Source organism: Podarcis vaucheri (genome assembly GCF_965113315.1).
Source record: "Podarcis vaucheri genome assembly, chromosome: 4".
Classification (NCBI taxonomy): Eukaryota; Metazoa; Chordata; class Lepidosauria; order Squamata; family Lacertidae; genus Podarcis; species Podarcis vaucheri.
In genome coordinates this window covers 94,217,242-94,243,820 of record NC_138762.1, presented here as the reverse complement: position 1 = coordinate 94,243,820, position 26,579 = coordinate 94,217,242, and the positions used below count along the sequence as shown (strand labels likewise).

Genomic DNA, 26,579 nt, shown 5'->3' with positions numbered 1-26,579 from the left:
ATAAAGGCAAGGGGAGGGCTTTGTGGTAATATATGGTCTCTGCCTAAGCTTCAGCTTATTTGGGTGAGAGAGCTTTGGTGTGTTTTGTCAAACAAGCTCAGATATTACACAGCTCCCTTGTTCCCAAATCTTTGAAGCATCCCTGGGTTTACCCATAGCTCTCTGAAGCCTTAGAAGATCACCCATTGGGGGCTTTTGCATGGCTCAGTCTGAGCTGTGATTAATGTCCAAGACTTGTTCAAGAAACATGGAATTTTCTGAGGGGCAGTTAATAAAGCAGTGTGTTAAGGTTGCCAGCGCTATAAGCTGGGACAGATCTTTTTATTATTACTTTGGGAGAGGGTTAAACTTTTTCTTTCGGAGTTTTCTGAGAAAGCTCATGAATACCAAGCCAGAAATAAATTAAATGGGCGTGAGGGAGAGATGCAGTACTATGAGGATTCTACAAGACGACCTTCTCCAATGGGGGCTCAGATATTTGTATTGTGGAATAAGTGACAACTGTGACTTACAAGTAATTGAATACTGCTCAAAGTTACACAGGTTTCTATAGAAGCTTTGGGTTTCATAAAGCAGAAAAATTAAGTGCCAACTGGGATGGGGAGGGGAATTCAGTTTGCATTCTAATGGAAACCTTTGTATTCTGAAACAGTACGCAAACTGAAACCCAGCTTCCCTTCCAAAATTCACATTTCTGCAATTCTCCCAAAAATGTGTACAAAATGTATGTCTCAAGGGAAAGTATGCATAAGAATGCATATATCTATGAAACCAACACACAGCTTTTTATTGGGGAAGTTGCTTGAAAAGGGTAAATATTAAGCATAATTAAATACCAAAGTGTACCTAGAATGATGGCCAATTTTCATGAGAGTTTTCTAAAAAAATAATAATCAGTAAGTGATACATAAATATTGCAAACTGAACCTAAGGCTGAAAAACTGAGGAAAAACCACAGCTGCTTGATTCCTCCATCCTTGTTTCTAGCACTGCTAAACTGGTCCCTACAACTACACTAAGCGTTAAAGGAGCAATCCTATGCACACAAAGCTGGCATAAAGCAAGCCAGTATAAGTTAAACCTGTGTAAAATTGCACCAGATCTAAATCCCGCTCAGCAGTGGGGCTGCTGCTGGTCTATCTAAGCCTGGCAGAGAAAAAGCAGCCTTTAAAATAGTGTTTTAACCTGGGTTGCCAGCTAACATGGTCAAGCTGAACAGACTCAGAATCCCTGCCTCTGGTCCTGCCATGCTCAACAACTAAAGATGGCCCTGGTTGGACATCCCAATGGATCTTGCTCCCTTAAGTCTCATTCTTGACTTTTCCATCCTCACAGTATAGGAAAGAGTGTGCTTCCTTCCACTATGCAGAGAACATGTAATGGGAAATTGGGTCCTCCCTTCAAGAGGGCACGTATTGCGGTGAGACCTGGAAACTGACACCCTGTGTTGTGGGTGGGTACAATTAGTCAGCCACAACACCCGATTGGTAGGTCCCTCATAGCTGGGTGAAATCTGGCCAATGGGATGCAGTCCAAACGGTTTGAGGGACCTATTTATACCCATGCATGTGACCCAGAGCTTCCTCTTTTGGCACGTGCATTTGGAACACCCGCCCACCTCTCCCTACTTTTAGGGCTTTGCGCTTGACCTTGCTATGCCGTCGTGTGTCATCTGTCATTGGGACAGGGGCATGGCAGGAATTTTCCCCGCTTGGCTGACTGGCTGTTGCCATTTGGGTTTCGCCTGCCGCGTAGCAAATCTTCACAACTTGTAAGGTTGCGGATAGGCTCTGGTTCAGTTGATAGGGATGGGAGAATGCTCTCGCCATCCCTATGTGAAGGGTATTCCATTAAAGGAATCCAGGGACTCGATGATTTGGTCAACCCCTGAGAGGGGGTTGTGCCCATGCCTGAGTCCAGGGGGACATTTGGGTGCCGGAGATAGCCTGTTCCCGGCTTTCCGCTTATCCAGGTGTTCACCCTTGACTGACCTATGCTGGAACCCTGGGTCAGTGCTGCCTGCAAGAGTGTAGGGAGCTAGTCGAACCAGAGCCTATGCAACCATTCACTTTCTGTATGCCTAAATTCTGCCAAAAACCAAAACCAAAATTTGAGTGAATTTATTTAGGGGGGAGGTTTCTGGGTCTGAACACGCAAAAGCCTTTCATTGTTGGCAGGTCAGGCAGAGGGAGAGAATCTTGTAAACCAGATCCCTGCATGACTGATCCCAATTTTACTGGGACATCTGTGATGTCCTGCTTCCTCCACAGGGTCCCCACCAAGGCCTGGAGGCCTGCCACAGTCACTGACATGCTTCAGGAAGCTGGGCCGCACTTCCAGAAGTGCACTTTCTCTCCTCTCCCAATCTGAGCACTCAGCAGAGGCCTTTCGGAGATGGTGGGACTTCTGGTGGAGGCAGAGGGCGGGGGGATGAGTTGCGAGGTTGCACAGGGTAGTGGTGGCGGTGGCAGACCTGAGTGGGTGGGGGGCAGCGGCATGGATTTCAGTTAGAATAAGTTGGAGGGTGTGGCGATCACACAGGATCCCTGGACGTTTAATGGTCTATTGATCCCTGTGCCACCACTGTGCTTGCTTCCGCACTGCCACCAACCAGTTACTCTCTGGTAAAACACCGAGTCCAGTCAGTTGTCAAAAGTGAACCAAAAAAACCCCAAGTTTATTTTACAAACGTTAGCAAGTTTATGGTTTCTCAGATAATATTCCTGTCAGTACTTTAGTTTCTTTACCAGCAGAGCCTAGGACGGTTTGAATCCCTGCAATGGGGCGAGCTCCCATTGTTTGGTCCCAGCTCCTGCCCACCTAGCAGTTTGAAAGCACGTCAAAGTGCAAATAGATAAATAGGTACCACTCCAGCGGGAAGGTAAACGGCGTTTCCGTGTGCTGCTCTGGTTCGCCAGAAGCGGCTTAGTCATGTTGGCCACATGACCTGGAATCTGTACGCCGGCTCCCTCGGCCAATAAAGCGAGATGAGCGCCGCAACCCCAGAGTCGGCCACGACTGGACCTAATGATCAGGAGTCCCTTTACCTTTAATACCCTCCTAATACCTTCTGACTGATTAGCTCAACTGTTTGACTGACTCCTCTTAACAAATTCTCTCACTGTCTCACACCAGACTAGCGCAACCAACAGACTCATCCTCTCTGTCTCTTCTAACTCCAGACTGTCTTCTCAACAACTCTAACTAACTAAAAAACCTTCTGTTCTTAAACCTTATACCCAGTTAACTCTGCCCCCGGGTTCCCATTGGTTAGACATTTTACAATTAGTTAACCCTTTCCTTATGAGCCCAGTATGATGTCACACACATAGGAGGGCAAACGCCACAGAGGGTTTACCCTTAATGGCATCTCTGTGCTGAAAGAGAGGGCAGTGATCCTGCTCATCTAACATGCAAGAAAGTGACTACACTGTCAAATGTATGAAGCTCAAAAGCAAAAGGAAAGAAAAAAGGCACCAGTGAAATGGAGAAAAGGAGGGAGATGGAATCCGAAGGGTGTGCTTTTGAAGTAAGCCTGGGGCAGGGGGACTGCATTTTGCTATGGTCAGTAAAACTTTGTGCACATTTGAGAATTAATATCCCCCCTTTACCTCTTTTTAAATGTATGAAGGAGGTTGCAAGACTCTGAAATTCAACAACTCTTGTTCTATATAGCAATAGCAGCAGAAAATATGATTAATAGGCGGCCTGATTTCTGAGCAGTAGAAGAAAGGTAGAGTGTGAATGTAATGAAGAAGAAATGATACACGTCACACAACCCAACTTTCTAAAATGCTTCCAAACTCCAAACCATTCCGGATGCCCAAATTCAGAACACAGAGGGGAATTTCTCTGGTCAGCATGTTTAAACAGTGAATCAGACAGCCGAGGGTTTATTGATCTGGCATGGATTTTACCAAAAGGGGTCAAACCTGAAATACTGTAGGTTAAATATTGTGGGGGATGTTTCTCTTTTGTGAAAACATATTTCGCTTCAGGCAAAACTGGTAGCTCTACACTTTGTGTTTGAAAACACAGTTTGTGTGACACTAATAAAGGGAGGCTATGACTCAGACACCTTATTTATGCTACAACATGCTAGAAATATAATTCAATGAGTATCCTCACCTGGCAATAGCTATATATGTGCACTGAAGAATTTTGTGGTATTGTCTGAAAGAACATGTTATATATCAAATAAAGAGAAGACCCTGAAACTTCAGGATTCTCTCCCCTCCCCACCCCCCAAGCAGACAGTGGGTAACATTTCAATTTTGCCTCTACTTACCTTTACCCTACAGATAGGTAGCCGTGTTGGTCTGCCATAGTCAAAATAAAAAAATTCCTTCCAGTAGCACCTTAAAGACCAACTAAGTTAGTTCTTGGTATGAGCTTTTGTGTGCATGCACACTTCTTCAGATACACTGAAACAGAAGTTGCCAGATCCTTCTATATAGAGAGAAATTGCAACTCATTACCAAACTTAAAACCATGGAGAGACCTGGTCTGAACAAAGACATTGGATTCTTATCTCATTATGCATGACTAAGCCATTTTTCACATTCTCACCCCTTGCCTTTTCCTGTAAGACCTATTGCAGTCGTTAAGAGTCGTCAACAGGCTCATCTCAGCTATCTGCCAATCTCCCATTCCCACCACCCTTCTGAGTAATACCCCTCCCCACCTTCTCACTATATAGAAGGATCTGGCAACTTCTGTTTCAGTATATCTGAAGAAGTGTGCATGTACACGAAAGCTCATACCAAGAACTAACTTAGTTGGTCTTTAAGGTGCTACTGGAAGGATTTTTTTTTATTTTACCTTTACCCTGTGTGGGATGACGGTGACTTCTTTAGCATAGAATTGTAAATTTGGAATTAATATAAAATTGCATAGTTGGAAGGAACCACCAGGGTCATCTAGTCCAACTCCCTGCAACACAGGAATCTTTTGCCCCAGGTGGGGCTCAAATCCACACTCAAAATAGTCAGTCTTGGCTTTTTATTTGCATTGAATGTTATTTAAGCTAAAGCTTTTGATTTATTGCCATCTGTCTTTGAAAGCTAATCCTACACTTTTAAATGTTATCAAAAAGGATCTCTGCTGGGCTTTTTTTTAAAAAAAGACTGGAGTTCTGATTTTTTAACTTCATATTTTTTTGCTCACTTTGACTCATCTCTTTGAACATAAAATTGCAAGGGTGAAGTAATCTAACAATTTTATATGCATTTTAAGCAAGTTGGTGGGGGAGTATCACAGTACTTTTGGATTATAAAATGTGAAACTTCTTTTTTTAAAGTGCTGTGGTAAACATTTTATTTCAGTGGTTTTATTTTGAATTGTGTTTTAAGATGCTCTAAGTATTTCACATGTATTGGTTCTGAGTTAGCTTTGCATCAGGTTTCAAAGATAGGGCATTTTAGCTGTCTTCAAATCCTGAATGGAATTTGGATCTCATGTACTTTGCATTATCTTAACTTATGATGGGCTTGTTTTACAGCAGCTTTTTGTGTATACGATTTAACAGGATTGTTAAAATCTCCTTACCTTTGGAATACATGAAAACTTTCATCAGAGCATCTAAAGGCATACAACTGCAACACACACACAATCTAAATCTAAACTGTCAGTATAAGAAATGTAAGATATATGTTGGATGGACAAAACAATGGTGTGAATACAGTAGTCAAAAGCGAACTTTTAAAATTGCTTAAACTCAGCCAGTGATGTCACCCCCCCCCCCAGGGATGAAACCCGGGGCAGACTACACTCACTGCAACCCCCCTTCCTATGCCAGTGAACTCAGCTATTTTTCATGACTTCCCTGATATCTGTTAGATCATACCTCTCAACAGATTCTCCATTCCAAATTCCATTGGTTGCAAGATCACAATCAATACATAATCAGAATGAATTGTGTTTGTTTTTAGTGCCTCGGGTGGCACTATTATCGCCACTGTTATTTTATTCACCACTTAATACCAAAATAGGAGTCCATTTTGGTAACAGCACATCAGAGGCATCCCTTGCTACCCCCATCAAGGAGCTGTATCTGCACACACCCCAGAAATATATATATATATAAATTTACAGCAATATCCACATTAGAAATTACTACGTTTTACATGTCTCAAATACTTGAAGCATCCAGAGTGAAGGCAAGGCAAGGAGGAAGGGCGAACAAATTTGCATGCCTTTGTGCCACAGTGCGCGAAGGATGAGAAGCTTCTCCTGTGTTTGATCTCTCCATAACAGCAGCATTGTGTCACCACACACATATATGCATCAGACACCCCATAGTCTGATTTTTGCGCCCAACTGGACATGCACCCTTGCCGGGGGCAAGATTCACCAACCCCTAGGGACGCCTCTGCACCACATGCTTCTAGATCTTCTTGTTTATCATTATTATTGGTTTTCCATCTGACAAGGCTCATCGCTGGCTACTCCACTGGTGATAGTTTTTTTTTTTTAAGCCCTTTATTAGAAAAGTTGCCATTGTATATAATTGACCTCCAATAGTAGCAAGGGTCAGTTCATTAGGGGAAACTGGTTGCAAGTCTTCTATGAACATTCTGTTCTCATACTGCCCATTAGCAGTTGCTAATGTATATTAATGATTGAATGTGCATTAATGAGCCATTGATTTTTTTTAAAAAAAGAATTAAACAGCGTTCTTAAATTATATCAAGGGAAATAGTCTGTTAGTATGATGCAAATTAATGCTTACCACTTCCCCCCAAAGAGAGAAAAGAAAATGGAACATTAAGACCAGGCTGTTTGGTATCTTTCAGAGCCCTACCCTGGCAAGAGGCACAGAGAGAAAGAAAGAAAGAAAGAAAGAAAGAAAGAAAGAAAGAAAGAAAGAAAGAAAGAGACATCAAAAGTGCAATGTCACCATCTCAATGTGCTATCAGACTGAGCAGAAGCTAACTGCAGCTTTGATCATATTGCCGCCTCAGCCTTAAACTTAGTGCAGAATAAGGGAGAAGCGGATGATGCTGTCAGAAATTCCTTTTAATCTTTGAAAGAAGAAAGGAAAGAAACTGTAACTGCAGCAGTAGTAAATCAAAGTTAGACTCCCAGATAAGAACTGTTAGCTGATAGATTCAGAATTATTAAGTGAATTGTAAGATAGGATGGGGTGTTGTACATTTTCTTCATGTATATCAAACCGGCAGTGTAATGTTCTTAACATTAATATATTTTTAAACCATGCAATATGGTTCAGTGGGGCATTCCATGGTAATTGAGCATAGGATAGCAGCCTTAATTATCTGTCTTTGTTTCTTGGTTCCTGTATGATAATAAATAAAACAAATAAATGTGATCCAAAAAGTTTAGTGGCACTCAAAATCACCCCTGAGCATTATTTCCTAAGAAATAAATTTGCCTGATTTTAATGCAATTTACTTCCAAGTTAGCACACAGAGGATCCTGGCGTAACGCTGCGGCCTTCAGGTAGCTTAAACCAGCTGATTTCAATTGACTTTAACTGAACTCAGAACAATTTAGCATGGACGTTTCCAGTGGTTTGTTTGTTTTTTTGTCAGCACAATAACCTCGTAATAAGGAAATGTAATCATCATGGTGCATTCTGCCTCTCTTAGACTTCCAAAAAGGAGAGTCATCCAAAGCCCTTAACCTGATCAGGCCAATATAAGCAGCAGTAACTGTCCTGTTCCAAATTACACCCTCATGCAGGAAACTCGTATGTAACCATGGGATGCATGCATTTGTCCATTTTGGCTCTCTAAAGGAGCAAGCCAATGCAAAGGAAGGTAGCAAAAGTTATATTGGTATGCCAAAACCAAACTCCATTCAGGAGTGGAGCTACTGCAGACTGAGCCAGTCAAAGCCTGGCAGAAGGAAAATAAGCCTTTAAATTGTTTGACTTACAGCACATCTTTTGAGCTCTGAGGCGACCAAGCCCTTCCCCCAAGTAAATAACTTCACACTGACTCGTATTTTTGGTTTAAGCTGTTGGGCAAAATCTAGGCCACAACTTTATTGATTACAGCAAAGTGAGGCTTAGGCATTGGCAACTGACTATAACTGACTCCTAACTTTCTGGCAGGTAGTCTGGAAGGGTAAACAAACGAGGGAGCCACATCAATGAAGACCAACCGAAGCTCACCCCGGGGTTCCTGTAGTTCTGGCATGGCCCTAGCCCCTCAAGTGGACTTCAGATGAGATCTAGGACCCCCAGATTCCTTTACCAGAATACCCTATTCACAGAGGGGCAGGTGATGGCCGCACCTCCCCTCCCACACACCTCACTAAGCCAATGCCTAACTGCCAAACCTTACAAAGTTGTGACAATTGCTAAGGGGGTAGGCGAAAAGCAAGTGGCTAGTGCCAATTTGCCAAAAGGACAAAATTCCTACCCAGACCCTGTTCCAAAACAGGCGACCAACCAACATCCAAAGCAAGGCCAAAGCAGCAACCTATAAATAGGGACGGGAGGGCAGGTGTTCGGCAGCGCAAAGCAAGTGTCTTGGCCATGTCACGCAGCCACTTTTAAAGAGCCCCCCAATCACACCACCTGCCTTGGATTGGCTCAAATGGCCTGGTGTGATTGGAGGGCCATAATGACAAGCCTGGGACACGCCCAACACCTACCACCTAGCAGGGTTTGTGTGTGTGTCTCAGGGCCCGAGCACAACCTGGGCCCTCATTAGGATCCAGCCTAAGTCTCTACTACCACCACCACTTTCTGGTCCCCCTGTCATACCTGTGGAACACATTGAGCTTGGCTCAGCGTGTTGGGTTCTGGCTGGGAATGGGGGAGAGATGCTGAACATTCCTGTGGCTGAGTCAGGGGTGAAGGGGTTAAGACAGCATAGCCTGGGTTCACCAGATAAGAAACTGGCTGAGAAGTCCTCAGCAAAACTTTCTCTCGGTGTAATCGAACTTACATGGTTGAGAGAATAAAATGGGTAGCCCACATCTGCTACCTGAACACATTGAAAGGAAGGGTGGCATGCAAATGGTTTAAACCAAGCAAATGGATCAATTATTCATTTAAAAACAATAGATTTTGCTAATTAAAAACCTTTCGAAAGTTGACTGAGAAATCCATTATAAAGCTAATATAGTCTGAGGAAATGGTTCCTACAGCTATCCCAGAGTGATTAACTGGACACATTCTTATCTGTCACTTAAAAGGAGACTTGGCAATCACGGTGTCTGATTTTGACTCTTTATGAAAAAAATAAAATATAACATATGGTTTGTTTATTTCTCTTTCTCTTGGTAGTTGAGAAGGCAGATGCTTAATGGCAAGACTTTGAGAAAGAGCCTTTCTAAAAGTCACTTTTAGAGTTATCTGTCAATTTGATTTGAGAACGTAAGATGGCCATTCTTCTTAATATGAAGCCCAGTATTATGATAGAATGAATGCAATTTCTGACATAAGCATTTACATCATTACCTCGGCTTCTTCATAGCTATAGCATATTAGTCAACCAGAAGTCTTGGGAAGATAAATCACTGTCAGCATAGGAGGGAGATGTGATTTATATTCCACTTCCACGTATTTATTTAGAATGGAACTATGAGATTAAACAAAAAGCTAAATTGGCTGTTGACTCAACAAGGGGAAAAATGAACACTTGTAAATAAATTGTGCTTCACAGACCAGTACTTGGGACATTAAATGTAAGCTCTGCCCCTTTCTCTCCACCAACTAACTGCCAAACAGCATGTAGAAAATAAATTACGAGGGGAGGGGGGAATCACAATTTGCTAATGTTCTCCAAAGGGCTGTGCCAAGTTATGAATAGAGGTTATAATTCTTGTGGCTTGATTTGTCAATAATATGGGAAGTGATGTTTTGCTTAAGAAGCAGTCTGATAAAAATGTTAACTTCGTTGCTCTGTTATTTTTGTTTTAAAATGCATCCTGTTTTCAAAAGCACGGGACTGCTATCCTATTTCTGGGAATATTCAGTCATTCATCTGTGTATGCAAGAATTTTTTTTTTTACTAGGGCCATGTGTTAGAAGCTCTATGCCAGACCTTCCCAGCCATGCAACAAAACACAGTTCACCAGAATGTCCTGTTTCTACATCCTGGCTATGTAAGTAAGAACCAGGAAATTGCCAAGTACCAAGTAGGTTAGTGTAATGGGTTTTCCTCGTTGATCAAACGGTGTATGGGGCTGCTCTTTGGTAATCATATAATTTTCAATTAATAAATATATTTTTATAGCGGTATAATCTAGAATTCCCAAGTTCTTTCTGAGTCTGCCCTGAAAAACTCAGACACACCTAATAAATCATGACAATAACATCACCTAGCCTGGTAAAAGCCTGGAATACATAGAACTCAGTTTCCTCCTTTACTGGGCTCTAGATACAAATAATTTACTAAGACAATTGAAGCTATTCAGCTCCATAGTCAAATTATCAAAGCTGTTGTTAGGGAAGAAAAAATATAAGCTGTGGTTATCATGATCTTTCTCCACAGGAGTAGAGACAGCTTCAGGCTTAAGAACATAAACAGGATTAGACCAGTGGCTCATCTACAGTAGTACGGCATCCTGTTTTCACAGGGGCCAACCAGGTGCTTATGTGAAGCCCACAAGCAGAAACTGAGGTCCAGTATTCCTGCGGTTTCCAGCACGTAGTATTCAGAAGCTTACTGCCTCTGTCAGTGGATGCTTGACGTAGTGTTCTCTTCTGAGCCATATTCTATTCCAGTGCTTTCTCTAAATGTGGAACTCCATGGTGGCACCATTGCAGAATTGCTTGCTCACTGTGATCTGTCCAGGGTGCTGAATGACCTCCCCCCCCCCCAGTCACTGATTCGTGATCCTGAATGGGACCTGCAGCTCTTATCTCTGCATGACAGGCTTGCATTTAGAGTGCGAACCTTACTTGTGAGTAAGGCACACTGAACTTTCATTTTTATAGGCTTGGTGTGTTGGACAGGCAAACTGGTAAATAGCCTATTTTCATTTGAGGGACCAAACCTAGAGAGCAATTGGATGAATCCTGGAGCCTTTAGTGGACACAGGTTATATCATTTCCAAAGAACAAATCATGCCAAGTACTATACAGCACAGGGTACAGGTTATTTGCCTGATGTGACATTCCATACAGTTTGCTGTTTATTAGGACTTGAGCTAGGAAGAGCTAAATACTCTAGGTAGGTAAAATCTATTAGATGTACTGCAGCAGCTACCCCCTGTCAATAAGATTGTGCTGCTCAACTGGTGGAGACCATACACCATCAGTGTATCAAACACCTAGCAGACCAAAAAGAAAAACATAGGTGTCCTTATTGGGGTGAACCTTAAATTCTGCAGCTAAGTCAAGACTGAGAGAAAGGAAGGGGGAAAGAGTTAAGGAAACACAAAACAGAGAAAGTAATAGCTAATATCAGTAGCTATTAGCTGTGGTGGCTAAATGAAAGATCTCTTTTCAGAGGCAGTATAGCATAGAGCCCAACTAAACCTGCAGGGTGGGGTGGCAAAAGGTGGAGAGGGGGCTTAATCTGTCCCCTCCATGCTGTTTCTTTTCTCCACATAGCTTGCAGAAGGCAATTTGTAGTAGAAAAGCAGCATGAGGAGAGCACGTTAAGTCCCTCTTTCCCCTCTTCATGTCAGTCTTCATTTTAGTTTGCAGTGTTCAGTTGGGCATTTCGAAAAACAAAACCCACCGAAGTCAGGGTTCAGATCCCTGCGGCTAAGCCTCATGTATAGCCTGACCTTCAGGGTCAATTGCTCAAGAACATTGGATTGGGTCTCATTTTCATGCCCTGTTTCACCTTCCAGAAGCATCTGGCTGTTACCTGTATGCAGGCAGATGCAGAAAGGCGGACCTTTGACCCGATTCATCAGGGCTCTTCTTTTGTTCCCAAGCTCTTATTCAGGGTTTGATAAGGGGCTTAAAGGATGAAATAATCTAGCCACAACTAAATTGTGCCTTCTTGTGAGAACCTATGTTTCCCCATAGCATTGTGAAGTACTGGTGGCTTGCCAAATAATCTCTTGATTTGCTATCAGTTCATTCATGTATCTTTAAACATCACACCCTTGTTGTTATACAGAATGGGGCACCTCATGCCTTGCTTACAATATTCAAATAATAAAAACATTGCTGCTTTGCTTTCTTCAGTAGTCCTTCTTCCACAAACATCTTAAACGGTTATAATAATAAACTATTGCCAATTCACCAGAAAGAAGATTTGAGAGCCTATGGTTGTGGGTAAACAGGTTAAACTTATCCAATATAATGAACTAATTATCTAGAATAACTGGAAGAGTACAGGGTGGAGCTGACAAACAACCTAGTTTCTTCCTCTTTCCCACTGAATGATGGCATTGTCACTTTCTCTCTCTCTTTTTCTTTTTAGTCTTTTTTGCATTTAAAAAAAATTACAGATAAAGCATATATTAAACACTACATCCAAATATTCAAAACTAAAAAGAAAAAAAAATACAAAACCAAATATATATATATAACAGGAGGGGGGGAGATTTTTTTTTAAAAAAATGAAAGATTGATGAAGTACACCAAATTATTTAAAGGATACAAATATTGATTTGACTATTCTATATGGTAAGTTACCAGAAAGAGATTGCATTTGTACTCCTTCTTTTCTTTTCTTTTCTTTCTTTCTTTCTTTCTTTCTTTCTTTCTTTCTTTCTTTCCAGTCACTTTCTTTCTGTTCTGGAGAACTGGTTTGCATCCTTTCTATGTTGGATGACTTCCCTCTATCCCTTTGCAGTTTCAATACTTTCCTTAAGTAACGAGTATTCTGTATTCATTTATTAAAATCAGTTTTCCCCATATCACTTGAAATTAATCTAAGTACAACCAAGTATTATTTTTGGAACCATATTTTATCAGGTAGTTTTTGAAGCAATCCCATTCTTTTTTTACCTTATCGCCTGAGTGGTTTCTTATTAGGTCAGTCATTTTGGCTAGTTCGAGTTACTCGCACAACTTTAATTGCCACTCATCTTTTTTTGGTGTTAACTCGCTTTTCCAATATTTCGCTATTAGCACTCTATTGTCGCATAGAGAAACACTCTTTTATTTTCATTGACATTGTCGCTTTCTTTGCCCAGCTAAACAAACTCTCCTCTTTTTTTCCAGGTGAGGAAGATATGGCAAAGGAGATCACCATCTGAGGCCATTCTTCATGCGCCTCTTCCATGAGAGGTCCAGAGGGTGACAACACAAGAATGGGCCTTTTCTGAAGTGGCTCCCTGTTTGTGGAACGCTCTTCCCAGGGAAGTTCGCCTGGCACCTTCATTATACGCCTTTAGGTGCCAGGCAAAAATGTAGTTCAGATTGTAATAGTAATAATAATCCTGCTCTAGAGTAAATGCTTAGTGGATTGTAGCAAAAACAACAACAACAACAACAACAACAATCCACCCTCAATTTTTTATTAATTCTCATTTTTTAATGAGCCCAATACACTAATTCGTTTTTCTAAAAGTGTCAGGCCCTGCAAAGCTGATTTGTGCACGTGTTGCTATTTTACAAAAACCAAATTAAGCTTCTTAATTATAATTAAAACAGAATCACATGGATGCTTATTAATTTCAAGTGAACCATATTTAAATATTGCAGATGATAAGGGCAATGTTTTGTAAATGTTTCAGTTTCCTTTTACGGTTTTTAACAGGAGATGCATTTTAATATTTTCTACTTGAAACAACTATTTAATTCTTTTAAATAAATGTTTACTGTAAATATATTTGGAGTTGAAATATGCATTCTGCTATTTAAGACCCATCAGCTACTCTTCAGAAATATCTCAACATTCTCATGGCATCAATTATGTTCCCTTACATTATCATATTGCAGTAATAGTGCATTCAATTCAGTGAATAGCATGGAAACAATCACTTAGTTCTACTGCAGGCTATACCATATCCACTACTTATTCTGTATCTTAACAAATAGATACATTTCATAAAAGGTAGCTATATTATATATGGAATCCTTGCAACAGCACTGACTGTTTGCATGGCTGGCGATAGTGATACGCATCACAAATCCAATAACAGTAGACACAAATTCAAATGTCAGTTAATAAGGCAGTGTAGGTTCTCAGTATCTTCTGCCGAGCATTCCTTGAAGAAAGATTGAAATTTATTTTAATTGCCTTGTCAGTTGTTTTTCCAAGAGGATATTGGAAGTATTTATGCCTTTCCTGCAAACAAATGACCTTAAACAGTTTGAAAAAGAATACTCCCACTGTTTAGATGCAGCTTCTGCCCTCTCTGATGTTATTCAGATGCACAATTGCCAGCACACACACAAAAAGGACCCGAGATGCAAAAATTAAGCACTAAATTATATTTATTAAATGTAGCAAAATCAGAATATCTGGAAAACCAATAAACCAGATTTAACCAAATCGTGGAAGTCTGGTCAAGTGGGTATATGTAATAAGGAAATAAATAATCCCTTCCATCTCCTGGGCATGTTTACAGTTGCAACCTGTGGCCATGGGATCAAGGGTTGGAAAAAAATTATGTCTACTTGCTACGTGAGCCTTGTGTATATGAACCTAGCATTGCCCCTCGGTGTTAGGGACTGGGCAGAGAAGGAATGGTGGAGACCGCCTCCCCATCCTGACCCTTCCAGGGTGGAGGACCATTTAGATTTATGGTCTTGAGGGAGATTTGTGGTTTGAGGGAGGTAGCACCTCAGACGCAGATGAAGGAAAAGCTGGGAAATCATGGGAGAGCCGGAACAACACCCAGCTGATACGTTGTGATTAGAAAGCATTCCAGACCCTCCATCTCCCAGAACCTGGAGCCTTAAAAGTAGGAGAGCAAAGAACTCAAAGACAGAGGGCATGTAGCATCACCCATGGAGGAGATCATGAGAATGGCGAATGAGGTAGTGGGAGAGACAGGGGTGGAGATTCACTTGGGACAATACCATTATCCAAGAGGCTATGGTATGTAAAACTGCAGTCAAGTACAACATTCCTACAGTGGACATATTAGGGGATGTTTTGTACCACTCAGGAGAAGACTTTCTGTTTCCTCCTGAGCTGGGACAGGCTTCCACTACATGTGACTTGAAGAGGGTGTGGTCCGTTGCACTAGCATGGCGAGCACATGGCCTCCATGCTCTGATCAGTGTGTGTTTTCCATTTTGTATGTTGCTGTGTGTTTGGAGAAGTGACTGCTTAGTTGCAGTCACTTGGGACTAACTTATTTATGGAATAGTTCTAGTTGTTATGTAAGCTAAGCCTGCCTTCAGGGATATGACTGTGAACCTGAATGAATCTGTGAGTAAACTACTTTTATATTAACATTAATCTTGTGTTTATTCTTTTTAAGAGGGATTAGAAGGGATTTTACCAGGAAGGAATCTTTAATAGTAAGACTCAGATGAGTCAGCAACAAGCTGATCGCTGCGTAATTTAAAAGGGGGGGGGATATTTGGAACTCTGCTAGAATATGGAGCTTGCTAGTGCAAGTTATGAAGGATATGATTAAATAATATATCCTCTCCTGCCTCTCTAACTATCCCCACAGAGGCTGGGTTCTATAGCTACTCTCTGTAAAGATTAAAATAAAAATGGACGGTAAGAAACTTTTCCTTGTTTTTATACTTTCTTGGGCAACCAACTGGGAGCAGCTGACAGCATCCTGACACTGGGTGAACATTGGATTGGGTGAACACTGAAAAAGCATCAGTGCTTTTTTTCCTGGGGGGACGCAGGGGTATGCATACACCTAAACATTTTGTGAATCTTTGTACTTTTGTCCATAAAGGTAAAGGGACCCCTGACCATTAGGTCCAGTCGTGACCGACTCTGGGGTTGCGCCGCTCATCTCGCTCTATAGGCCATGGGAGATGGCGTTTGTCCGCAGACAGCTTCCAGGTCATGTGGCCAGCATGACTAAGCCGCTTCTGGAGAACCAGAGCAGCGCACAGAAACGCCGTTCACCTTTCCGCTGGAGCGTTACCTATTTATCTACTTGCACTTTGATGTGCTTTCAAACTGCTAGGTTGGCAGGAGCTGGGACCGAGCAATGGGAGCTCACCCCGTTGCGGGGATTCAAACCGCTGACCTTCTGATCAGCAAGTCCTAGGCTCTGTGTTTTAACCCACAGCGCAACCCACGTCCCTTCTACTTTTGTCCGTATACTGTATCTATTTTTCCCGATTCGAACTATAAAATGGTGAATTTCTTGAGTCAAAATGGAGTACCCCTAAACATTTTTTTTTAAGAAAAAAGCACTGGATAGCATAGTCTAAAGGACACCCCCAAGGGTACCCTAAGCCGATGACAATGAGAAGTGACCAAAGAACATTCCTCACCTTTAACGCAATAGTGCCTCAGGTGTTCAACAGCCAATTTCTTAAAATTCTCTCATCAAATGGCCAAATAACAAATACCCACATATGCCACTCTTCTAAACCAATTAGAATCACCCAGCAGTGCGAAGGAGGTGAAAAAGAAGAATTCCAAAGGCCAATCAGGGATTCCTTGCAAACTTCCAGTGAGTCAACTAGTGAAGCCCACATAGTGAGGGGAGAGTGCTGCAGGAAGGAAGAAGAGCTGGGGGCAGGAAGAGCTGGCTTCAGAAGGCTGATACCACTCCTTATCTGGACTAGCCAGCCTCTTATGTCTCTAGGGAACTCCTCCCCTTGGAGTAACCACTTGGGTCTTCTCTGTAAGAGGAATGCGCGTGGCACAATTTGAGGGTGGGAGTTGCACTTCTGTCGTGCTGTGCTCTGGAAATGTCTAAACTTTAAAACACTGTTGAGTTAGCAGCCTCACAGAACCTACCATGCACGTTCAAGTACACATAGAAAACTCCTCTTTGGGGAGGGGGGGGACAAGTAGTTTCATCCCATACACAAACAGCAAAATTTGGCATTGTGTGATAGGAGTTACTTGGGTGGAAAAGGTTCATGCCTCCTTGGTGGAGGGGGGACTAGTTTATAAATAACAAAAGTTATTTTTGCTTCCTTGGTATCACAGCAGCTCGTGGCTTCCACAACATGTCAACATGAGTGCAATTTCCCTGTACATAGATAAATTTCTAATAGTGGATGATGGCGATGATGATGATGTTGATTTTCTTAAATTGCAAACTGCTTTGCAACTGCTTTGCATGTGCATTATTTATTTGATACATCTGAATCATAATTAGATCTTTAACACCCATGACTCAAGTTTCTCGGAGCACGGTGAGGACTTCACAGTGCAAGCGGAGCCTTTCTGCCTTGCCAAAGGGGGACTTGGGATGCATGCTGCAGCATACTGTTTTGATTTCGTTCCAGCCCAAGCCATATTTACACGGTTCTGTCAATTTGTTAATATTGTTTGTGCCACAAGACAATCACCCTTGATTTCCAGATACGTGCAATTTTCGCTGCGGCTGCGATAATAAAAATTGTGTAATTTGGACAGTGTCCTCAAGCTGTTCTTCTCTTTCCTCTTGAATGTGATCCCTGTACTGTCTTGGAATGGCAGAATAGCAAAGCTTAAACTAGAATATACTGCTGCCATAACCAGGTTGTAAGGCAGAGGATTGTAGCCAGTGTTAGCTTCCATTTCAATGTACACCCATTGAAATTAATAGGCAAGGCTATGTCATTGATCCCAGATGTGTCCTATTTAGCTGTTTAACAAAGAACCCGAAGAAGTACAAGAAAAAGTCATTTTGTAACCAGTTGTGAACAGTGTGAATTATGCTTTTGAAGGAAATGTTTTGAGACACTATCCATGATCTTGGAGCCTGTGCTGGAAAAACATGAACTCAAACTTGCTAAGCAAACTTGAATTCCTGAACAGTGAGAGTAGCCAGAAATATAAGCTCAAGAGGAAGGAGAGAGAGGAGTGTTGATATAGAAACCAAGGGAGCAATCCTATACACAAGAAGCTGGCATAAAGTAAAGGTAAAGGGACCCCTGACCATTAGGTCCCGTCATGACCAACTCTGGAGCTGCGGCACTCATCTCACTTTATTGGCCGAGGGAGCCGGTGTACAGCTTCCGGGTCATGTGGCCAGCATGACTAAGCCGCTTCTGGCGAACCAGAGCAGCACACGGAAACGCCGTTCACCTTCCCGCCGGAGCAGAACCTATTTATCTACTTGCACTTTGACGTGCTTTCAAACTGCTAGGTTGGCAGGAGCAGGGACCAAGCAACAGGAGCTCACTCCGTCACAGGGATTCGAAGTGCCGACCTTCTGATCGGCAAGCCCTAGGCTCTGTTTTACTGTGTGTTTAACCCACAGCGTCACCCGCATCCCTAGGCATAAGGTAAGATGGTGTAAATTAAACAGGAATAAAATTACACCAGATCCAAACTCCATTCAGCATTGGGGCTAACTGCTAGCTGAGCCAGCCTAAGTCTGGTAGAGGGAAATAAGGCTTTAAAATTGTGTCTGGTGTAATTTATGTCTAGTTGCTAGGTTACATGACCAGAAAAGACTTAGGAGCCAGCTTCAGTCCTACCTCTCTGATAGTGCCCCCATGCCTCCAGAATGTCCCCTTTCAGGGCTTTAAAAAGGTAAAGGACCCCTGACAGTTAAGTCCAATAGTGAATGTCTCTGGGGTTGCAGCGTTCATCTCGCTTTACTGGCGGAGGGAGCCGACGTTTGCCCACAGACAGTTTTTCTGGGTCATGTGGCCAGCATGACTAAGCCGCTTCTGGCGAAACCAGAGTAGTGCATGGAAATGCCGTTTACCTTCCCACCGGTACAGTACCTATTTATCTACTTGCACTATGACGTACTTTCGAACTGCTAGGTTGGCAGGAGAAGGGACTGAATAACAGGAGCTCACCCCATCATGGGGATTTGAACCGCCAGCCTTCTGATCGGCAAGCCCCAGGCTCAGTGGTGTAGACCACAGCGCCACCCGCATCCCTGAGGGCTTTCAGGGCTTTGGCTAGGTTAAAATTCACCGGGCTTGATGCAGGCAGCTGGGTCCTGGCTGAGCTGGCATGGGGAGAATTATCCTGGTGTATATTTGGCTGTGCTCAGGATGAGGCTGTTAATTCTTCATAGGCCAGATGAGTCAGGAACCTCCTAATCCAGTCAGAGTTCTGCTGAATCTGAACTTGCATATACTGGTTTGTTTTGCTTTAGAATTGCTCTCTGAGATGGAAAGTGGGGGAATCACAGATTTATTTATTTTTTGCATTGATATTGTGATTGGGACAAAGAGGAGTGGAATTAAGCAATTAATTAAGTAAATTTAAATAGAATCTTACCTTTGCATCTATCTTTACTTATTTTGTCTGTTGTAATCACTCCTGTTCTTTTCTTTTTTCTTTGTCAAAGTAGGGCTCTGTTCTGGTATGGGTCACTTAAGACTAGTTGCCTTCTTGTCCCTGGGAAAGTTGAGCCTTGTAACAGTGCTGGGAATCCCAAATTCTAAGGAAAGGCTGTTACTCAGGTAAGGCCTTTCAATCTCTGACATTAATCAGGTAGGGGATTAAAGGATTTCTTACCCATTAATTTCAAATACCTATCTTTTTATAGTAAGTAGAATAAGGATAAAAATAATTGGCTTCTCCCCCCCCCCTTAAATGGAGAGGTTGATCATGCTAGTAGGACCAAAGCAGTGTTGTGGACAAGAGTTTTGGGGAGCAGAAATGGGAAATTTATGTTCAGGTGCCATCAAACCACATGATGTCGTTGGGCAAATCAATATACTGCAACTGAACCTAATTATGAAGACAAAGGGGATATGAATTATAAATTTTGTACATGGAAAGCTGTCACTGAAGCAATCGATACACTTGTCATTTAACAGATTCTATCTATTTGTTTTAAAAAATGGGGGGTTTCAGCCCACACTTACAAAACAAAATAAAATAAGTGTAAGCCACACAAGGCTGTAATGGCTTCAGGTCAACAGATAATAATTAGTCCCAGAATTATTGTTTCCAGTGTTGGGAATATCTGTAAGAGAATACAGTATTTGGATTTGTGTGTGTGAGAGAATCTGAAGTTTATATTATAGGGTTTTTGGTGCATTTTGTAATCCTTTTGGGAGCAAACCATATGAGAATTTTCACAGCATTTCACAAGAGGGTTTTTGCTTTTTTGGGTTTTTTTTATCCTGCAAAGGTGTGTAGAACCCAAACTTAAAATGGGTGGAGGGATTGGACTGACAGAGTTATCCACACAGAAGTCTTCAATTAACCAGACTCCTATGTACTTTCTGTTGTCTGCAGTATGTCTCACAGTGGGCTTAGAGTCATCACCAAAATGTCTCCTAAAGCTACATCCGAAGTTAATTTGAGGTACGTATTCAGAAGGAATGTTTGATGAATTTGGTGAGAGGGCAAAATAATGTTGCTATGGATGGGATGGTGGATCTCTGCATCTCTAGGCTGTCACCAGATCATGCATGAATTAAAATTTGAAATAAATTTGGATCTTTGGCTGAACATCTGATAAACTGTGACAAAAAAAAGTTTAATAGGCTATGAAGTTTCTCAGGGAGGTTTCACACGCTTCTTCGTGTGAACTATCCACTACAAAACAGGCTTATTTTCTTTAGTTTGACACTTTGTGTGTGCACGCATCTCTGAATTTTAATAATGGGTTCATTAAGTGTTTCATTAAGCATAAACAAGAAAAGGCAAAGAAGCAGAATGTCCAATTGTGATTTTGTGGATACAGCATTAATGTCAGATACTATAATATCATCTTAGTGTGCATGATGTAAACATATTGTTTCCCCTCTGAAACAGCTTTCTTCCCATTTTTCATGTCCGCTTAACACATAAATCAAACTTTGCAGTTTATCCATGCCAATATTTAATTATTTTGTGCCTTTGTGGTCTTTAATCTGCTTAATCACATATTATTGGTAAATTGATAGGAAATGAACATATTGCAAATGTAGAATAGAAATCAGATCTAGTAATGGAATCTTGTACTTATCACTCAACTGTCAAAATCCATCTTGCTTGTCGTTTAAGTAGTGTATGACAAGTGGAAGGAATTCAGGAATGACATCTGTCATTTGGTTGAGCCATCTGGATCTATTTTACCAATGCAGAAACTCCAACACATTTCTTGTGATGTACAACAGCAGACCTAGATAATACATCTGTTGCTGGACTGCTATACAGAGAGAGATTCAGATCCTATATCTGAATATTGGGGGCGATGGGGAATTCGCTGTGGTATATGCTTTAACATGCTTAACTAGGAACTGAGAGATCAGGGTTGAAAGCCTCTCTTGGCCATAAAACTCACTGGGCGAACTTGGGCTTTTCAATCATACATGTCTTTAGGCATGAGGTGAAAACATTCCTCTTTACTCAAGCCTATCACTATTAAGCAATCTATGGCCTGTGAAAGTGTGGGAGAGAGGACTGTTATTTTTTTCCCCTTCAAATTTTTAAATTAATTTTCCAGCAAATTATTCAAACAAACAAACATACATACATCTCAACTGCAATTAAACAAAACTTCATAACATTGTTAAGTGACTTCCTCGTATCCCCCGGTTGAATTTCAGTGTATATCATTTTAACAGTTTTCCAAAACCTAAATTCTTAAAAAAATAACTTAATCACTTAACATCTTTCTTTCTTTACAATTCAACTTTAAACATGTTGGTTCATCACATTACGTATTTAAATCCTAAGCCTATCTGCTGCTTTCCAATTAAGTTAATTTGACATATTTAACTAAATAGTCTTTAAATTTCGTCCATTCTTCCTGGTAATCCTCTTCCTTCTGGTCGTGGACTCTTCCAGTCAGGTTGGCTAGCTCCAAAAAGTTCATCATCTTCATCTGCCAATCTTCCACTGTTGGTACTTCTTGTGTTTTCCATTTCTTAGCTAGTAAAATTCGAGCAGCAGTTGTGGCACACAAAAATAATTTAACATCTTTCTTGGGCAATTCCAGACCTGTTATTCCAAGAAGAAAGGCCTCTGGTTTCTTAATAAATGTATATTTCAACATTTCCCCCCCAATTCATTATAAATCTTCTCCCAGAAGTCTTTCACCTTGGGGGAGAGAGGACTGTTATTAACTATTTTATTATTTGTCTGTCAGTTTGCTTTTTATTATGTTCCTATTATGTTTTTATTATTGATGTTCTGTAAGGTGTTTTTAATGTTGCACACCACCCTGGCATCTTTTGATAAAGGGTGGTATATCATTTGAAATAATAATAGTACTTTATCAGTGGTTTAACTGTAGGCTTCCTGACTGCTTTCCTAATCTATTTTTAAAACATTGTGCTGCCTTTTAGTTATTGTCCCTCTTCTAATTTTTATTATTTGTAATATTTATGTTGTAACTGTTTTTATTGTATTTTTATGTAAACTGCAGGGTGACCAAGACCGATTCAGGCCCAAAAGGGTTCTGAACTCAGACTGAAATAAGTCTGGGTTATCAGTTTCCTCCAGGAAAACTTATGGTTGCATCTTTATAGAAGACAGAGGTGGCATTCATGAAATCAATTATCAAACTTCTCAAGGGAGAATGCAGAAGATTATTGCATTCCATCGCTGTGATAGGCGACAATAATGTGTCCAAGATAGCTTGTTTCTGAATGAGGATTTGAATTCAGATCCACCTGAGTCCAAAGTTGAACACTCCGCCACTATACCATACAAACTGTGGAATGTAAGGTGGTGAATGGAATTCTGTACCCCAGGAGGTATGCTTTGGGCGTGCACACTTAAATGCCCATAGCCTTTCAGTTGTAAAACAAACCTAAACTGGATTACCTCATAAACTGAAATATTATGTGGTTTTAGGCATTTTCCATTTGCCTATTTGAAGCCTTCAAAATGATTTTTCTTACCTCATTTTCCCTGATACAGATCTAGATAGCAGAGGTGTTGCATCAACTGAATTGCTTGTACAGATTTCTAAGCCACTCTGAAATCATAGTTTTGTTTACTCTATTCCACTATCTTAGAGTTTTCCGGAAACTATGTTTCCTGGGAACCACTCAGGAAAAAATCAGCTGCAATATCTTTGTATCTGCTAGATTCCCCATGAACCAATTGTCTGAGATGGAAGGAAAAATGTATCAGGATGGAAGGAAGACAAGAATGAAAGAGATCAAAAGGTCAGGGGATACTTTTCAACTGAAGTCAGACATGTCCGGAATAGGATATTGCAACTATAAATTAAAATTGTTGAGTAAACCTTATCATTTTTTTATGATGCAACTATTTGTGGTGTTTATTTTTTTTATTTTTTTTGAAGACAACTAATCCATGTGCTTTGCTGCCCCAGTTTGTACTGAGGCAAAGGGAATCAATTAATAAGGTGAAAATCCCTTTATTCACTGATATGTTTGAAAGCTTTTAGCAATATTGCATTAACCTTGACTTTCAATCTATGCTTTCCTGACACCAGTCTCCTCGAACTGACTTTTAATCAAAGGGGCGGGAAGTTATGCTGCCTAAACCAACAAGAAGAGGCTCATAATCATAGCAATGGTATATCAAGGTGGATTTTCGGAGCGCAGTGCACACTTTTTACTAATTAAGTATTAAAAGACTAGAACTGGATATGGAACAACTGATTGGTTCCAAATTGGGAAAGGAGTACGGCAAGGCTGTATATTGTCTCCCTGCTTATTTAACTTATATGCAGAATTCATCATGCGAAAGGCTGGGCTGGATGAATCCCAAACCGGAATTAAGATTGCCGGAAGAAATATCAACAACCTCAGATATGCAGATGACACAACCTTGATGGCAGAAAGTGAAGAGGAATTAAAGAACCTTTTAATGAGGGTGAAAGAGGAGAGCGCAAAATATGGTCTGAAGCTCAACATCAAAAAAACGAAGATCATGGCCACTGGGCCCATCACCTCCTGGCAAATAGATGGGGAAGAAATGGAGGCAGTGAGAGATTTTACTTTCTTGGGCTCCATGATCAGTGCAGATGGTGACAGCAGTCACGAAATTAAAAGACGCCTGCTCCTTGGGAGAAAGGCGATGGCAAACCTAGACAACATCTTAAAAAGCAGAGACATCACCTTGCCAACAAAGGTCCGTATAGTAAAAGCCATGGTTTTCCCAGTAGTGATGTATGGAAGTGAGAGCTGGACCATAAAGAAGGCTGATCGCCGAAGAATTGATGCTTTTGAATTATGGTGCTGGAGAAGACTCTTGAGAGTCCCATGGACTGCAAGAAGATCAAACCTCTCCATTCTGAAGGAAATCAGCCCTGAGTGCTCACTGGAAGGACAGATCGTGAAACTGAGGCTCCAATACTTTGGCCACCTCATGAGAAGAGAGGACTCCATGGAAAAGACCCTGATGTTGGGAAAGATGGAGGGCACAAGGAGAAGGGGACGACAGAGAATGAGATGGTTGGATGGTGTTCTTGAAGCTACTAGCTTGAGTTTGATCAAACTGCGGGAGGCAGTGGAGGACAGAAGTGCCTGGCGTGCTCTGGTCCATGGGGTCATGAAGAGTCGGACACGACTAAACGACTAAACAACAACAAATATTAATTACAATTAAAAGCTTGGCTGCACCAGCAGCCATTTTTAAGCAATATGTATCTCTAGGCAAAACTGGATATGGGCCATATTCAGTCTACACAAGCAAGAGGATGGAAGAAGCTGCTATATCTAGAGCAAAAAAATCAAATTGTGCAATATTGCATTGAATTCTTCCATATATATTTTTTTTAAAAAATGATACTACAATTACAATACAATACAAAACAAGAGCACATAAAATAAATCAGATTTCACCCATGGACACATCTGCAAATTGAAGAAACTTTTGTGAACACCACACAAAGAAACTTAACACAGATTGCAACATATTATATGGGTTATGGGAGAGTGCTTCTTACAAACCTACTTTCTTCAAGGGAAGAGAGCCCTGTGGCAAGAAAGGCCTCTAAGGGGACATGTGTGCCTATGGATGTCATGTCAACAGTGTCATGGGACAAAGGTTCTTGACAGCAGAAGAAGCAGTAAGGCCTACAAGGTCTACACAATCATTCAAGCCTAAGTCTACTAACTGTTAACTGTTAACAGCAAACTGCTAGGTGACTGTGACTTGTGATGCATCTTGGGTGATGACTCATTCTCCCTATAAAAAGTAGCCAGCCTCTCTATGGGCCTCAGTTAATGCCTGTGTGTCTCATCCAGTGTATGTGTTGTGTTGTGGCTCCAGGACTCTAGTAAATCAGTAACTAAGACTATGCCTCTGTGAAGAGTCAGATAGCTGCTATGAGCTCTCTGTGTATGCTCTTTGACTAAGCTGTCTATGAACAAGTTTATTTTCTTCAGTAAAGTTTTACTAAGTTTATGAAGAAGACTCTGCTTGATTAATTTACCGCTACGCGATAAGCAGCCCCTGATACACCTCATTCCTTGTATTTCCAAATCATGGAGTGAATGGCAATGCTTATGTAGCCAAAATGGCAGCAGATTGAGAATAAAAAACCTACCCCAGGTTTGCATAAGTAAAGAAAAGGTAAAAACGAAACAAAAACCCACATATCCCAAACCCAAAGGAGGCCAACTCTTCCTGCTGCTAAAAAACAAAACAAAACAAAAATCAAAATTGTGTGTGTATGATTCAGTTACACAGGTTTGCTACTATAAAAATCTGTTGGAATCAGAGCTCACATGGCAGACCTCCAAAATCCATTAGGCAGGCAGCTGGCGCAGTGAGTTAGTAGATCTTGATATATGTGGGGGTTGGGGGGGCATTAGACTAATTAATTAATCCATGCAACATCAACAAATTATTGTTCTTTTATCAGATAAGCATCTTTGCTACCAGCACATTCATACACAGAACCAGAGTGTTAGAAGAATCAAAAGGCCATTGGACCTGCAATCCTATGCCCAATGACCTGGGAGGAAACCCCATGAAACTCAATAACTTACTTCCGAGTAGACATGCCTAGGTTTACACTACTGATCACATCTCATCATATGAGATATGGGTTTGTAAACTGGTTTGTTGAGGGAGAGGGGAAAGTGGATGGATGAAATGTTTCCCTTGTCTATTCACTGTTAGGTTTAAAGGCCAACACTTGAGAGGGAATGTTGGGGAATTCCAATGGAAACAGAAGTGGAAGCTGCAATATCCTTTCCACTGAACTGAATGGTGTGAAATAACACAATGGTAGCATAATTAATTAGGTAAAAATCCACGACAGCAGACAGCAAGATGAATAGCATAGGTTTTGTCAAAGGCTGAACTGTAGAGGAAGGGAAACATTGCTACGTGGGTCCAAATGAAAATGGCTGCCATCTTACATTCCAACTCTTGAGTGCAGTCAAGGCTACATTGCACAGATGCAATGATAAGAGCATCTTTTGCTACTTTGACATTGGCATAGATTACAACCCCCACCCCACCCCACAGTCTGCTAGCCAGAAATAAAAGAGGCCTTCAGGAAAAAACCAAACACATATGTAAATAAACTATGGGCTTGGGAGCCACGGCAGTGTGGCTCCTTCCCATGCCATGAAGGCCACCTGAAGGAAGCCCACGGTACAGTTTATGAAATGGGCAATGTTTGAATAGCAAAGAATGGCAGTCAGGGATTACATTTGTGTGACTTGGAGCTTCTGATGTGTCGATTGCAGCATGGAGAGAAGCCACAATCCA

General features: G+C 41.3%; 1 protein-coding gene across 2 annotated transcripts in view; it reads left to right on the top strand.

Moving 5' to 3' along the window:
- LOC309530186 (uncharacterized protein) overlaps positions 1–26,071 on the top strand; it is a 32,685-nt gene extending 6,614 nt beyond the window's left edge. Inside the window, exons 3-6 of one of the 2 annotated variants that reach the window (XM_082218909.1) lie at positions 19,288–19,399; positions 20,184–20,252; positions 22,898–23,050; positions 25,983–26,071. In XM_082218909.1, coding sequence (XP_082075035.1) covers positions 19,288–19,399; positions 20,184–20,252; positions 22,898–23,050; positions 25,983–26,064 — 416 coding nt within the window. In that variant the 3' untranslated portion in view covers positions 26,065–26,071. Of the gene's footprint in view, positions 1–6,794; positions 7,360–19,287; positions 19,400–20,183; positions 20,253–22,897; positions 23,051–25,982 lie in introns of those variants that run through there. The other variant, XR_014218636.1, reaches the window with a different exon arrangement.
- Positions 26,072–26,579: the final 508 nt, after the last annotated feature.